The sequence below is a fragment of the Leptodactylus fuscus genome, chromosome 2 (genome assembly GCF_031893055.1).
Source record: "Leptodactylus fuscus isolate aLepFus1 chromosome 2, aLepFus1.hap2, whole genome shotgun sequence".
NCBI classification, from domain to species: Eukaryota; Metazoa; Chordata; class Amphibia; order Anura; family Leptodactylidae; genus Leptodactylus; species Leptodactylus fuscus.
In genome coordinates, this window is record NC_134266.1 from 61,136,765 (window position 1) to 61,150,271 (window position 13,507).

General features: G+C 42.9%; 1 protein-coding gene across 1 annotated transcript in view; it reads left to right on the forward strand.

Moving 5' to 3' along the window:
• Positions 1-13,507, forward strand: part of PAFAH1B1 (platelet activating factor acetylhydrolase 1b regulatory subunit 1) — a 50,373-nt gene that overhangs the window by 15,261 nt on the left and 21,605 nt on the right. Inside the window, exon 2 of the mRNA XM_075263855.1 lies at positions 9,223-9,426. Coding sequence (XP_075119956.1) covers positions 9,395-9,426 — 32 coding nt within the window. The 5' untranslated portion in view covers positions 9,223-9,394. The remainder of the gene's footprint in view (positions 1-9,222; positions 9,427-13,507) is intronic.

Below are 13,507 nucleotides of genomic sequence, written 5' to 3' on the forward strand. Positions count from 1 at the left end.
TAAAATCTTGTGTTTCCAAGTATCCAGAGCATTTACCTAGTTGATGCAGTTTTGTCAGTGAATAGAGCTGGTTATATTGCCACAAGGCTCAGTCAGGTTAGGGAATCATTGATGGACGGCCATTTTCAGGCCACTACAAAGATGTCTGATTGGGTTCAAGGTAGGGCTGGGCTGTTAATCGAAACCGGATAAAAGGCGTGATTTGGTGTACATTGGTCAATTCGGTTTGGTTATTATAGCATTCATGAGATTTTACATGCAATTTGGCTGGGATAGCTTAACTAGGGAGACGGGGGGGTGTAAGAATCTTTTTTCACACAGTCCTTTAGAAGCTTTTTAGCGAACTTCAGATGGGCTTAATGATGATTTGTCTGAGGAGAGACATTTTTCTTTAACACAACAATGTAAGGACGGGTTCACACCTGCGCCCAATCTCTGCTTTGCAGGTTTCCATCTTCTGCCCAAGAAACTGGACAGGAGACGGAAACCGGCAGTCGCTTTTCAAACCCATTCACTTGAATGGGTTTGCAAAGTGTCTGCCCGCGAGCATCTTCTGGACTCTGCGGTGAAACTTTTTTTTTTTTTTTTTAACCGGACACCGTGTCGGGCATGCAGGACTTTGTGTCCAGTTAAACAAAAAAAAAAAAACTTTCGCCACGGAGACCAGAAGACGCTAATGGGCGGACACTGACTGCCGGGTTTCCACCTCCTGTTGGCAGAAGATGGAAACCCACAAAGCGGAGCCCGGGCGCAGGTGTGAACCCGCTCTAACGCTATGTTCACATCTGCGCCTGGTATCTGTCCTTTGCAAATTCGTTTAAAAACAAAGGCAAAACTGAAATGTCCAAAAGTTAACAGTCAAATTAAATTTTCTTAATTTTAAAAAGGACACCATGAAGCCATGGCAGGCTACAAAATAAGACAAGAATAAGACCTGTTCTATATTTTGTGGCCCAGATTGTCAACCCGCACACGGGACTGTGAAATTCATGGTTGTGTATAGGAACTCATAGAAAAAAAATGGGTCAGTGTGCTATACATGAAATACATGGATATTACACTAAACACAACCACGGTCGTCTGCAACTGGCCTTAGACTGACCACAGAAACTGATTCTATGTGGAGGCGAAGGTGAACCCAGCCTAAAACAAGTGAGTTTTTCCAAATACATAGTATGTACCCAGCATACGTCACTCCTTTGTGTTCTCTAGGCCTTGTTTAGACCCGTCATAGGGACATATGCCATAGGAGACCCTTCTATCTCAAATATGACCACCAGAATACCTCTAGTACAATCCATCTGAACGTTGATCTGGGTTGTGTTTGGATCCACTCTACAGCTTTCTCCAGGGTGGTTGTATAAGAGTTGTCGCCATCTACATAAAACCACTTGTGAGCAGATTATATTGTGCTTTGTTTTTGGTCTTTGTTTTTCTGTTGTTTCCCTGGTTCCCATAATTTATCTTCAAGCCTCCAAAATAAAATTTTAAAAAAATGGGTAGGAGGTCCCTTATTTCATTGGAGAAGACAAGAGAAGTTTGCAACTGGGCATTGTCTTGTGTCCTGCAGAATAATTGTATTATCCATATTGATATATCCTGACACCTGCTGTCTGAAGATAGGAGGGCCCTTGTACATCTGAGATCAGTGGCAGTAACCACTAAAATCACAAGGTATGGCTGACTTTAGAATGAGGCCTCACATTGCAGGAACACTTTTTTTTTTTTTTTTTTTTTTTTTTTTTTTTATTGCAGATTTTGCTGTTTTAGTACATTTTATTTATATAGCGCCAACATATTCCGCAGCACTGTACAATTTGTAGGGTTAAAATACAGACAGATACATTACAAAGAGAATCATTTCACACAATGGGACTGAGGCCCTGCTCACAAGAGCTTACAACAGGGGTAGGGAACGTACGGCTCTCCAACTGTTGCAAAATTACAACTCCCAGCATGCATACTTGCTCTGCTGCTCTTGGAACTCCCATGGAAGTGAATGGAGCATGATGGGAGTTGTAGTTTCACAGCAGCTGGAAGCCGAAGGTTCCCTATCCCTGGCTTACAATCTATGAGGTAGAGGGGGTGACACAAGAGGTAGCAGGGGCGGCATGGGAGGTAGCATTGCTTATACAATGGTCAGACAATTTTGTAATCGAGGTTAGGGCTAGTTCACACGGGGCAAGTTGGCAGCGGATTTTGACGTGGAATCCGCCTCAAAATCCGCTGCCCCCAATTACTTCAATGAGAGCCACTCGCTTCTTTTTTTCCGCTAGCTAGTAGTAACTTTTCTCCTCAATCCACTTCTGGCTTTAGCTTAAAAAACAAAACAAAAAAAACCATGTAGTTTTTCATTGTATTTTCAGATTTCCTCTGCGGACTTTCTGCCCCTATCATACTTATGTAAAACATTTCCACAGATATTGACTTACTGCAATTTTTGCAAACTCACTTCCGCTGTCTATTTTTATTTATTTATTTTTTCTCCTGCAAATGCATAGATGGGATTGGCCTAGGTCCCGTCTACTTTGCAGGTAGTGTAATACTCAGTGTTTTTTTTACCCCGGCATAAATGTGTCTTGTGTCATTTTAACCTTAGGATATGTCATCAATATAATTGACATCACGGACCCCTACAGATCAGCTGCTCTGTGTTTTCTGCTTTTGCGCCATAGGCCAGTGACCTGGTAATTAACTGATATGGATGACTTGTACAATTTTTCCATGACTAGTTTGGTTTTATCAATCGTTTTTCTCATTTGGTTTCTGGGAACTGAAATTTCTTGATTTCCAAGCCAATGTGCGCCTGAAACATCAGCTCCACCCCGGCTTATCTTATGAAGCGACTGGGAGTTTGGAGAGATCCATGACTTATCAGGTAGAACAAGTTGTCCCGGCAAGTGATAAGAGCCCCAGTATCCATATACAAGACAACTATCCACATTCATTCTGCTCCACCATTAGTATATGGTAGTGTCCGTCTGGCTTTATAAATTCTGGAACTTTCTTTCGACATTGAATCCAATATCCTAATGTACTGCAGACGTTTGTGTAACGCATCTGATGCCGTCTATCCTATGGACACTTGAAATGCTACAGATATCCTATGGATGGTAGTGATGATAGGAGGCAGTCGTTGGGTTTTCTTCTCCTCCACAACCATGGACATCACCATAGATGTATCTCGTAATCTGTCCATAGTTTGTGATGGAATATGGACCCATTCATTTCTATGGATCCACTCACCCATCTGTATTTTTCAGATGAGTGGCCATAGGAGCTGTCTGCAAAATACATTGCAGTTCCTGCCCATACAAGTTTATAGGATCACAGTTTTTCTTGTTGTTCCGTGACTGTGGATGACATACAGATGCAGACATGGTTTTTGTTTTATACAGACAGTAATAAATCACTGGAGTCGTGTGTATGCAATCTTATGATGGAAACCATTCTGGTCCAGTAGTGATCGGACAGGGCGGGTATTGTCACAGGACAGCTGCTCCATCTCTGAGCGTATACCCTGAATGCTTCAGAACCAAGAAGATTTTGTTGTTTCAGCCATTTATGCAGCATATTAGGACTTTCTCCACTTGCAGTTAGTTGCAGAGCCTCCTCTCTTAGTTTTACCTATCTAGTGTCATAGATAAAGAAGAACTTTGCTCTCTTAAGGCGAGGCTTATGTATATGCTGTATATCTGTGCACCTGTTCACCATGTGAAAGGTTGATGATTGGTCATTAATACACAATGCGAAGCTGGTGCTTGTGAAGTTGTTGTTGGGTTTTTAATTTTATTTAATTTTTTTTTTTTTTTTTTAGCACTAAACGTCTTACCAGTGGTAACAGTGTATTGTATATTCATGTTTAGCACAGATTTTGGTGGTGTAATGCTAGAATATGCTTCCAGAGTCTGACCTGGATATGGCACCCTGCTGATAAACGGTGGCAGTCCATGTGGCTGCCTAAAAGGAGAAAGTGGAGCAGAGTATTAAGGAGACAAAGTGGAATGGCAATTCTGACTCTTTAAAGAGGACCTTTCACCTTCTAGGGCACATATGGTGTAATACACCGCTAGAAAGCCAATGGTGCGCTGAATTAAGCGCACTATCAGCTTTCACGTTCTGTGCCCCTGGTGAAGAGCCGGTACTGTAGCTCTTCACCGTCAGAAGGGCATGTCTGACAGTCAGTCAGGAACGTCCTTCCTCACAGTAGTGTCTATTGGGCTGTACTGTGAGAGGGGACGTTCCTTACCGCCTAGCGATGACACTGCTGTGAGAGGGGACATTCCTTACCGCCTAGCGATGACACTGCTGTGAGGAGGGGTGTTCCTGACAGACTGTCAGGAACGCCCATCTGACAGTGGAGAGCTACGGTACCGACACCCATAGCTTTTTGCCGGGGACACAGAACGCGACCTGCTGGAAAAGGAACCCATTGAAGCCAATGGGAGGATTTTATTTCAGTACGGAATCCACACCAAATTCAGCGCCATATTTTTCCGTGTGAATGCACCCTTAGTGATGTGAGGGGTGTCAGCATAAAATCAGTGTTTGGGTTTAGCCGAGCGCTTTAGTAGAGACTATTCTAGGTGTTGGCAGATATATTTCTGCATGGCTGCGTAGTTGCATGAGAGTTCAGTCTTGTGACCCGTCTTCTGAGATTTAGCTGTCCCTTGTGTCCTCCTATGCTCCGGTGTCTGTACTGTTTTGCTAGTTCACCTATGCTTTGTGTGTGCAGCCTGTTTAGTAGAGACTCACATTTATTTGCCATCTCCTGAAGTTGGCTATATTTTTGTAATCTCTGCCATCTGTATTGCAATGTAACCCCATTCACTTCAGTTGTGATTTTGCAGGGCGACAAACATCTTTGGAGACGCAATGGGGGTAACTGCTATAGTTAACACTATCACTAAATATCTTCTGCTCAGGCTACAACCACTTTTGCACTGGTGTCCCCATTGGAGACTCCATCACATTGTTTGCCTCAAGTCGGAAAGTGAAGTTGCATGTCTTTTTTTTTTTTTTTTTTTTTTTGTCCACTACTTTATTTTAAAACAGATCCCAGTATATTGGTGAGGGCTCAATATGTACCTGCTATTTTAGTGGCCAGTCTGTTGTGCTGGTCCTCTGACTAAGGCCTTATTCACACTGTGTGTTTCATGTACGTTTTCACAGACTGGTACATAGCCATTTGTTTGAATGTGTTTATTCAGATGCCAGATGTTTCGTTGTGGACTGTAGGTCTGCAGAACTACAGACTGGTGTGAAAACGAAAACCTTTAACTTTGGGTAACAAATTGATTATTTGTAATTATATGATACAATTATTATATAACTAGATGAATAGCTTGTTACAGATTTAGGCCCAGTTCACATCTGCATTTAGTTCAGCATGTTTTATGCGGAAAACACAGACCCCGTTAGTGTCTATGGGGTCTGCAGTTTTCCTAAGGTAACCGCTTTTTTATGCGTATAGGTTTCTGCTCAGTGGGGTCCCCAAGCAGGCTTCCTCAACGGAATCCTGGACGCAGACGTGAATCGGGCCTTACTTTGTAGACAGTCAGTCTGTCTGTGTTTTTTTTTGTTTTTTTTTTTTTTTTTTTTTTTTTTTTTTTAAAAAAAAATGAATTAGGATCTTTACTGCTTCTGACTGACATTTAGGAAGTAGTCTGAGCTGGAGTTGGTTCCACAAACCTGAAAGCAGTAAATACCTTCTGTATCCCCTTCTGCTCAGTCTGTGACTGGCCTCAGCAGTACATGATCATGGCTTCAGAGACTGGAGCAGCTAGAGATTCAGAAGGTATATACAGCTTCTACCCCCTCCTCCTGGTTTGTGCCTGTTTTTAATGACTGTCCATACCTTTTATGGGGTCAGTGTGAATTGACACCATAGACAATAATGTAATATTTTATCTGCATGGTTAAAAAGTGATTTATTGTCTTAAGCTTTGATTTTCTGAAAATGTTCCCTATCTACATAGATTTCACAGTGACATGTAGGCTGCCTGTGGTGGTCACTAGAGGGAGCTTAGGAACTTGCTGCATACTGTTCTATGTCAGAAATATGGATTTTCAACCTGAAAACTAGATTTATATTCTTAAAATGTAAGAGGTTGTCTTTAGGTAAGAGGTAGTTTTGATGAATCTTACCGCGAGCTGTGAATCTTCACTAGTCAGACATGCCAAGTGTCCGTCTATCTCATTTATCTGCATTACACGTAGAAGTGATTACTGGTGCACGGCATTTCACACAATGAGATGTAGCAATGCTTGTGAGATTCTGCTGACACAGGGCCTGAGATGCAAAGTGTCAGCAAAAACCTTTACTAATATGGTTTGTGGAAGACTCTCTTATCCACTATTAATAGGGAGTGCCCTCTTCTGGTGTCTCATTGTGAATGTGCTCGAAGACGTTCTAATGTCACTGACCTTCTTATAGGACTTGTATTAATATCTTCATTCTTTGTAATGCAAAATTCAAGTAGTTATAAATGAACTTTATAGTGAAATGCAAAACCCCCAGAACTCTCCAAAATCACATCACATTTAGAGGATATCTTATTATATACCTTTTCTGGTAGGCTGTGATATATATACCATGGGATATATGAATGGTTGGATGGGGTTAAAGAGTTCAGGATCATACCCTCATACCCATTGCCTGAGACCACCAAAATTGACAATTGAGAGCCTAATTAGCATATTGGGCAGCAGAACTCATGGCACATAATGCACAGTATTAAGCAAAAAGCCCAGCTGTGATGGAGTCAGTGGAATGGCGAAGGAGAGAGCTGGTTATTATATTTATGGAGTCCTCCTTCAGTCCATTGATGGGAGTAGAGATCCAGATGCTGTAATACCACCCAACCACTAAACAGGCCGTAACAAAAATTTGCAGACAACCCCCTTTAACTTCCTCCAGACCATCCGTATACTACAGGGGTGGGCAATTAATTTTCCCATGGGGCCGCATAAGAAATTGAAAATATGCTAGAGGGTCACCCCACTGCAAATTTAGCTCCACTCACTCCTACGTTGACTCCGCCCATTCCCAATCATCTTTCCCTGTGCCCCCACAAAGTATAATCCTCCTACAGTCACCCGTACATTATATGTCCCCACATTATAATGTTCCCTTCCAACTGCCCCACAGTATTAAGCCCCTCTCCTGGTGCCCCAGTTTAAACTGGTGGAAACTAGAGGGGACATGAAACTGGGGCAGCTGGAGGGGGACATTAAACAGTGGGGGTCGTTGGAGGGGGGCAATAAATTAATGGCAGCTGGAGCGGGACTTGAAACTGGGGGCAACTAGAGGGGGACATTAAAATCGGGAAGCAGACATTAAACCGTAGGGGTAGCTGGAGGGTGACATTAAACTGGGGGCAACTAGAGGTAGACAGGTCCCCCTCCAGCTTCCTCCATGGTTTAATGCCCCTTCCAGTTGTCCCCAGTTTAATGTCCCCCCAGTTTAAGTGCCCTCTTCATCTACCCCCAGTTTCATGTCCCCCCCCCCTCCATCTGCCATCTCTGCCCTAGTATAACATTCCCCTTCCATCTCTGCACCTAGGTTACTGAGATACAGACAGCCACATAGACACACACACTCTCCACCCTGCATCTCACCTTACCTTATGACACACACCACATGTCTCCAGCTTCTGCCGGCACTAAGACGTGCCTCCCTAGACACGCCTCCCTAGTCAAGCTGTGCCGGCCGGTCTGAATCAGTCAGAGGGCTGGATATGGCCCGGAGGCCGGGCTTTGCCCAGGTCTGGTATACTATATATGTCTGTGCAATCCTCTTAACCTTGTAATGATGTATCTGTACTTCCTTGCAAGGTTATGAGCTGCAGAATCAGGGGGCTATCTGTATTGTGGCTGGTATAGGGAAGGTAGGGGACTGTTTATTAGAGTCCCTGCTTTCCTTATCACTGTGTACCCGTGCATAGGTATGGGAGACGCCATGATGCATGGGCCCTGAACTATGTGAGCTGTGGATCGGATAGGTTGCAAATTAGCTTTAATACTTTTTGGAGCTGCATTTCTCCTGTAACTGGAGCTATTAACACCTTATGGGGCTCAATGTGAAGAAAAGAAAAAAACGCCACTACACACCCATGTGACGGGTTAAAGGCTGAGGTCACATGTGCATAGGAGTGTTTCATCCAGCGGTTTCAGTTTTAAGGTGCCAACATCCCAAGGAACTCATTATAGTAAATGGTGTTCACCAGCACCATTGGTGTCTAGTTTCAGCCGTCTGCCTGTACATTGTTTGGTCCTGTGAAGGAATAGAACAAATACAAAACACAAACACTACAGCACTGATGTGAACATGGTGTTACAGGCAAAAATTCTCCATAAATAAGAACATGTAAAAGAAAATCCATGAAAATAAAGCCACATTTCTCACCAATCGCGCAAAAATGTAGGTTTTTTTTCCCCCCCCGATGGAAAGAAATGTTATAATGAGTGTATGAAATAATCTAAAAATGTTTGTTAGACTATTTTCACATTGCGTTATGGCCTTTTGCTGAATCTCTAAGGGCCCGTTGACAAGGTGGATTCTGCTACTGATTTAGATGTGAATAATTCTCAATAGAAGACGGGGATCAGGGCAGGACCCTGGGAAAAAAATAATCCAATCTCTCCAGTTTCTAACAGATCCAAAGGGCATCTGACTGTGACAGTGAAGGATCCTGTGTATGTATAGCGCTGCAATATTTTTGCTGTCAAAAGCGACGGAGGCCCTTTTTTGGAGGCTCTAGCATAGATGCGAGCAGAGCCTTGGATAAGATATTTGACTTCATGGTGGTTTAAGTTCCAGTGAATGAAGTCTATCAGTAGTTTTAAGCTATGTCTACATGGGACATGCATGATAAAGCTTTTTCACCGTGGTATTGCCAGTAGCAAAATTTTCGGCCTTTCGTAGTAGTAAGAAAGTGAATGAGAGTTTAATAAAACTCCTGTACCGGCATTTTGTCATGTGAATTCACCCTGTGCACTGTATACAGTGAAATTTAGTGCAAATGTGCAGCAGCTACACTATAAATTCTATTTGCTGCAAATTTTCCACTGCAGAGAATCTTTCACGTGTGCACATAGCCTTTATTGCAGGCTTGATGTCAGATGCATCACTTTATTCTAGATGATTCCATTTGTTGTTATATTTTGTGGTCTAGAAAGCTTCCTCCTACTCACAGCTTCTGTTTTTTTGTTGTTTTCCAGGTGGAATGAACCTTCTGCGTTGAATGACTCAAGTTTTCTTCAGGAATCCTCTTGTGGTTTCTTATAGCTGAAGCCACTCTGTGGCCCTATTCATCGTAGATCCGGAGTTCCTTAGGATTTGTGAACTCCTGAAGGTCTCCACCACTGTATTGTTTCTGGGACTAAATTCATCATGGTCCTGTCACAGAGGCAACGAGACGAGCTGTAAGTTATTACACAAGCCTTTCTAGTAGTTACTTGGCTGTATATGGCATCCTTATGTTCTTAGTACAAGTGTTCGGTTCTGTTGTGTAGCTAATAAATGTTGGACTGATGTGCAGGAATGTCCCACCTCAGTGTTGTTGTGCCCTGCCCAATGGCCTTCAGCTGAGTCTGGGTGTAGTAGACGTGATACAGAAACGAAACAGGCTTGACAGGTTTGCGTATTGTTAAGCAGCTTGTGCCGCTAAATGAAAAGTCTTTAGAAAAAAAAATCGTCAAGGCACATGATCACTCATGTTAATATTTACCAGAAAAAAATGGAAGGTTAAAATAGCACTCCTTCGTCTGGACATCAGAGGGCAGGTGATCAATATCAGATCACTTGGGGTCACACTCCCAACACCATCAGTGGATTGGTTCCTTTTATGGGCTGTGACCTCTTATGTGATTATTAGCTGTAGCGCTTTCCATTTTGTAGCTGTAGCACTTTCCATTTTGTAGCCACTATGCACATTCTGTAAAAATTGGCTGCAGATGTGCACAAATTAAGTGAACGAGACAGAACTCTGTGTAATACCAGGCCCAACCACTGCGGGATGTATGTCACTGTGCCTAGTAACAAATCAGTAACCGTGCCAGTGCCACAACTTGCTGGTGAGAGTGCTGATAGTTGGATTCACCATTAATCTAAGCAGATTTTCCAAGACTATGGCATTGATCGCCCGTTTTTAGACTTAGCATTAGGAAAGGTGATCAGTATCATTGTCCTGGAAACACCTTTAGGCTGGGGCCCTGTGGGAAGGAAACGCCGCGGGGAAAAAATTGCGGTATTATACAGTAACTGCAAAGTGGATGGGATTCATGCGACTCCCATGCCCACTTTACGTTTAAAACCACAGCGCGGACACGCTGCGATTTCCAAAACTGGCGCAGTTTTGGAAATTGCAGCATGTCAATTATATCTATGTAAACGTGGCGGCTTTCCCATAGATATAATTGTAACAGAAAGGAAAACTCCATGAACTTTCTGTTCAAAGTTGGATGAAATAATAAAGTTGATCCGCAATTCCCACGGCTCGTTTTTTCAATAAAATTTAGCTTTTAATGGTTCGTTTTTAAAAAATTATTATTATTATTTATTATCAGCAAACAAAAAAAAGACATACTCCACAAACAGACAAGGACTGAAAAAATATTAAATGCCCATGGCAATAAAAAACGCCAACACGTTTCGAGGTAGAGACCTCTTAGTCATGGCATAGGTACTACACTGTTCAAAGCGCTGCGGGAAGAACCTTGATGCATTGCTGGAACGATTTTTCCTGCAGCGCTTTAGCGCTGCGTATCGTCCCGTGGGACCTTAGCCTTAATTTTGAAATGCCTTCACAAAAATGTTGAAATGCCTTCACACACATTTGAGAATCTTTGGAGCAAACTTGTTACATGTTGTTTCATGTCCTTGGGCAGACGCAGTTTTATGTACCACTAGAAAGCTTGAATTCAGTGCACTGTCAGCCTTCCTGTTATATGTCCCGGGGCTGGAGATATCCATACTATTATAACAGCATGGATAGTGAGGAGCGCGCCCTCCGACAGTACAGGGCTATGGACAAGTACTGTCAGGGTGGGCGTTCCTCACAGCCCAGCTAGATTGTCTGGATGGCTCTTCCAACAGTGGGCAGACATTGGTAATGGCACCGATATCTCCAGCCTTGGTGCACATAATGGAAAAGCCGACAGTGCGCTGAGTTCAGTGCACTGTCAGCTTTCTAGCGGTATAATAAATCCACATGTGCCTGAGGACATGAAAGGTCATCTTTAGGACTGGTCTTTATAAAAGGCCCAATTCGTACAGGCACGGAGAGATTTATGAAGAGGCTTTGGCTACTTCATAAATCTGTTGCAGGTCCCAGCGCCAGAATAGGAATCTATGCCAGCTACCATCTGGTGGAGATTTCCATTCTTAATGGCAGTAAACTAGTATGAATTGTAATAAATCACTCTGCTTTCTCTTGCCCCATTCTCCGCACGGTTTTCATTTGCATTCCTTGAGCTAAATATGTGCCACATTATCATCTTTCTATGGCATTTTTCTGGTGTACAGGTAATATATTCCCTCCTTTTGTGTGTGGGGTTTGTTTGTACTTATATTGAGCTTGAATAACTGGTGTGCTGGGTATCGGTCTCTGACCAGTCTGATGTCAAAGGGATTTGTATGGCTGGAAGCAGCCCTGCTCCTATTGAAGTGAATGGGGGTGGTATATACTATAACAATGGCGTCTGGAACTGCCATTCACTTCAGTAAAAGCAGGGTTGCTTCCAGCCGTATGTTTGATATGTTTTCCGGCAGCTACATCAGCTGATCGGTTCAAGTGTTAAGCCCTGCCTGATGCTTTACTAATGACCTATCCTGTTCAGATCCCAGACAACCCTTTAAAGATGACCATTCATGTCTTCATCGATGTGCGGTATTATCTACTGCTAGAAAGCAGTCTTTGCACTGATGTGCCCTGAGTATTCTGACGCCAGACTGCAAGGCCTGCCTTTCTGACAGTGGGGAGAGAATGGTGCTGAACCTAAGGGCACTGTTCCCATCATCACTGGGGCGCATACCTGAAAAGCTCATTCAGCTTTGTGGCGGTATATAATAGCGCACATTGATGTGAATATGAAAGGTCCTCTTTAATGACCTGTCTTCAGGATAGACCATCAATATCAAAGCCTTTACAATTATTATTATTTATTTTCTAAACCAGTTATTAGTATTTTATGGATTGCGATGCCATTATGTATTGACCTATTGTAAATGAGTTTTATGGGTCATTGTGATTCATATGCGTGTACAGGCAGGTTAGGCCAAGAAGACTTCTGAGGATCAATCCCATCTACGCTACTGTTTGCTTCTTGGAGTCTTCCTAAATCGTTGGTTGGTTTTTGTGCTTAATACACCTGTTGTGGGGATTTTATGGGGAGGGGTGAAGACCTTTGACATGATCTGAATTCTCATTCCTGTAATAGAAGTCAGCTCAAAGACATCTAGATTGCTTTAAGGGCACATGAGAAAGTCAGCAAATCTGCCAGAAAGATACCATCTTGCATTACACCCCCTGCTGTCTGGCTTACATCCCATCTTTAGCCATTGATAATACTGTAGCCATTACAATATACATGCTACAATTTTATTTTTCCCTTGTGGGTTTAATTTCTTCAATATGTTTTGTCCTAAATGTCCTGATAAATGGGCCACCTTTTCATGTATAGATGGTAGTTGTATTAATGTAATGTTACACTATCTCAGATACCACCTTCGTGAATAGCGCGCTGTCTATCCAGGGGCCGGGCCATTAACATCCAGTATTGATCTAGATTTGGACTAGATTTGTGAAGCGTCTCGGCCATCTGGGCGGTGGAGGAGAGATGAATGTGCTTTGTAGAAATGTCAGCTTTTCTGTGTAGGACAATTCCGGCATTTTTGTAATCTGCGCATCAACATGCAGGAGACAGACGACCTCTACCTGACTTTGGCAGCCTCACCTCCGCAATGGGATGGTTTATGCATCTGCCGGGCAGTGTGAGAATAAAGCAAGGATCCTATCTGCTCATTGCTGCCCTAGTTTAATTTGTGGAATTGCTAAAGAGCAGAGCACTGTACTCACGGTCAGTCTGAAAGATATTGCATGACTAGTCCTATCTTATTAATATTATAAAGGTGAAAGTTTGTGAGTTTGGATGTTTGTGGGTTTGTGTGTTTGGATGTTTGTTCCTCAATCACGCAAAACCCGCTCCACCGATTTGGCTGAAATTTTCCACAAACACAGTTACTACACAGGATTGTGCAATAGGTTACTTTTCGTCACAATAGCGCACATACAGTTTTCCCAGGACCCCCACAAAACCCAAACTCACATCACCATCTCTGCAATATCACACACTTTGAACCATAGCAAGCCACAAAATTCCTATTGCCCTCTACAGTCTAGCCCCTAATCCCACACAATCACATTTACATATACTTCAGCACTTTCACCCTCACCTTAACGATACTCCAGGAGGCTACCTCTTTAACCCTCCAGAGCAGCCATGT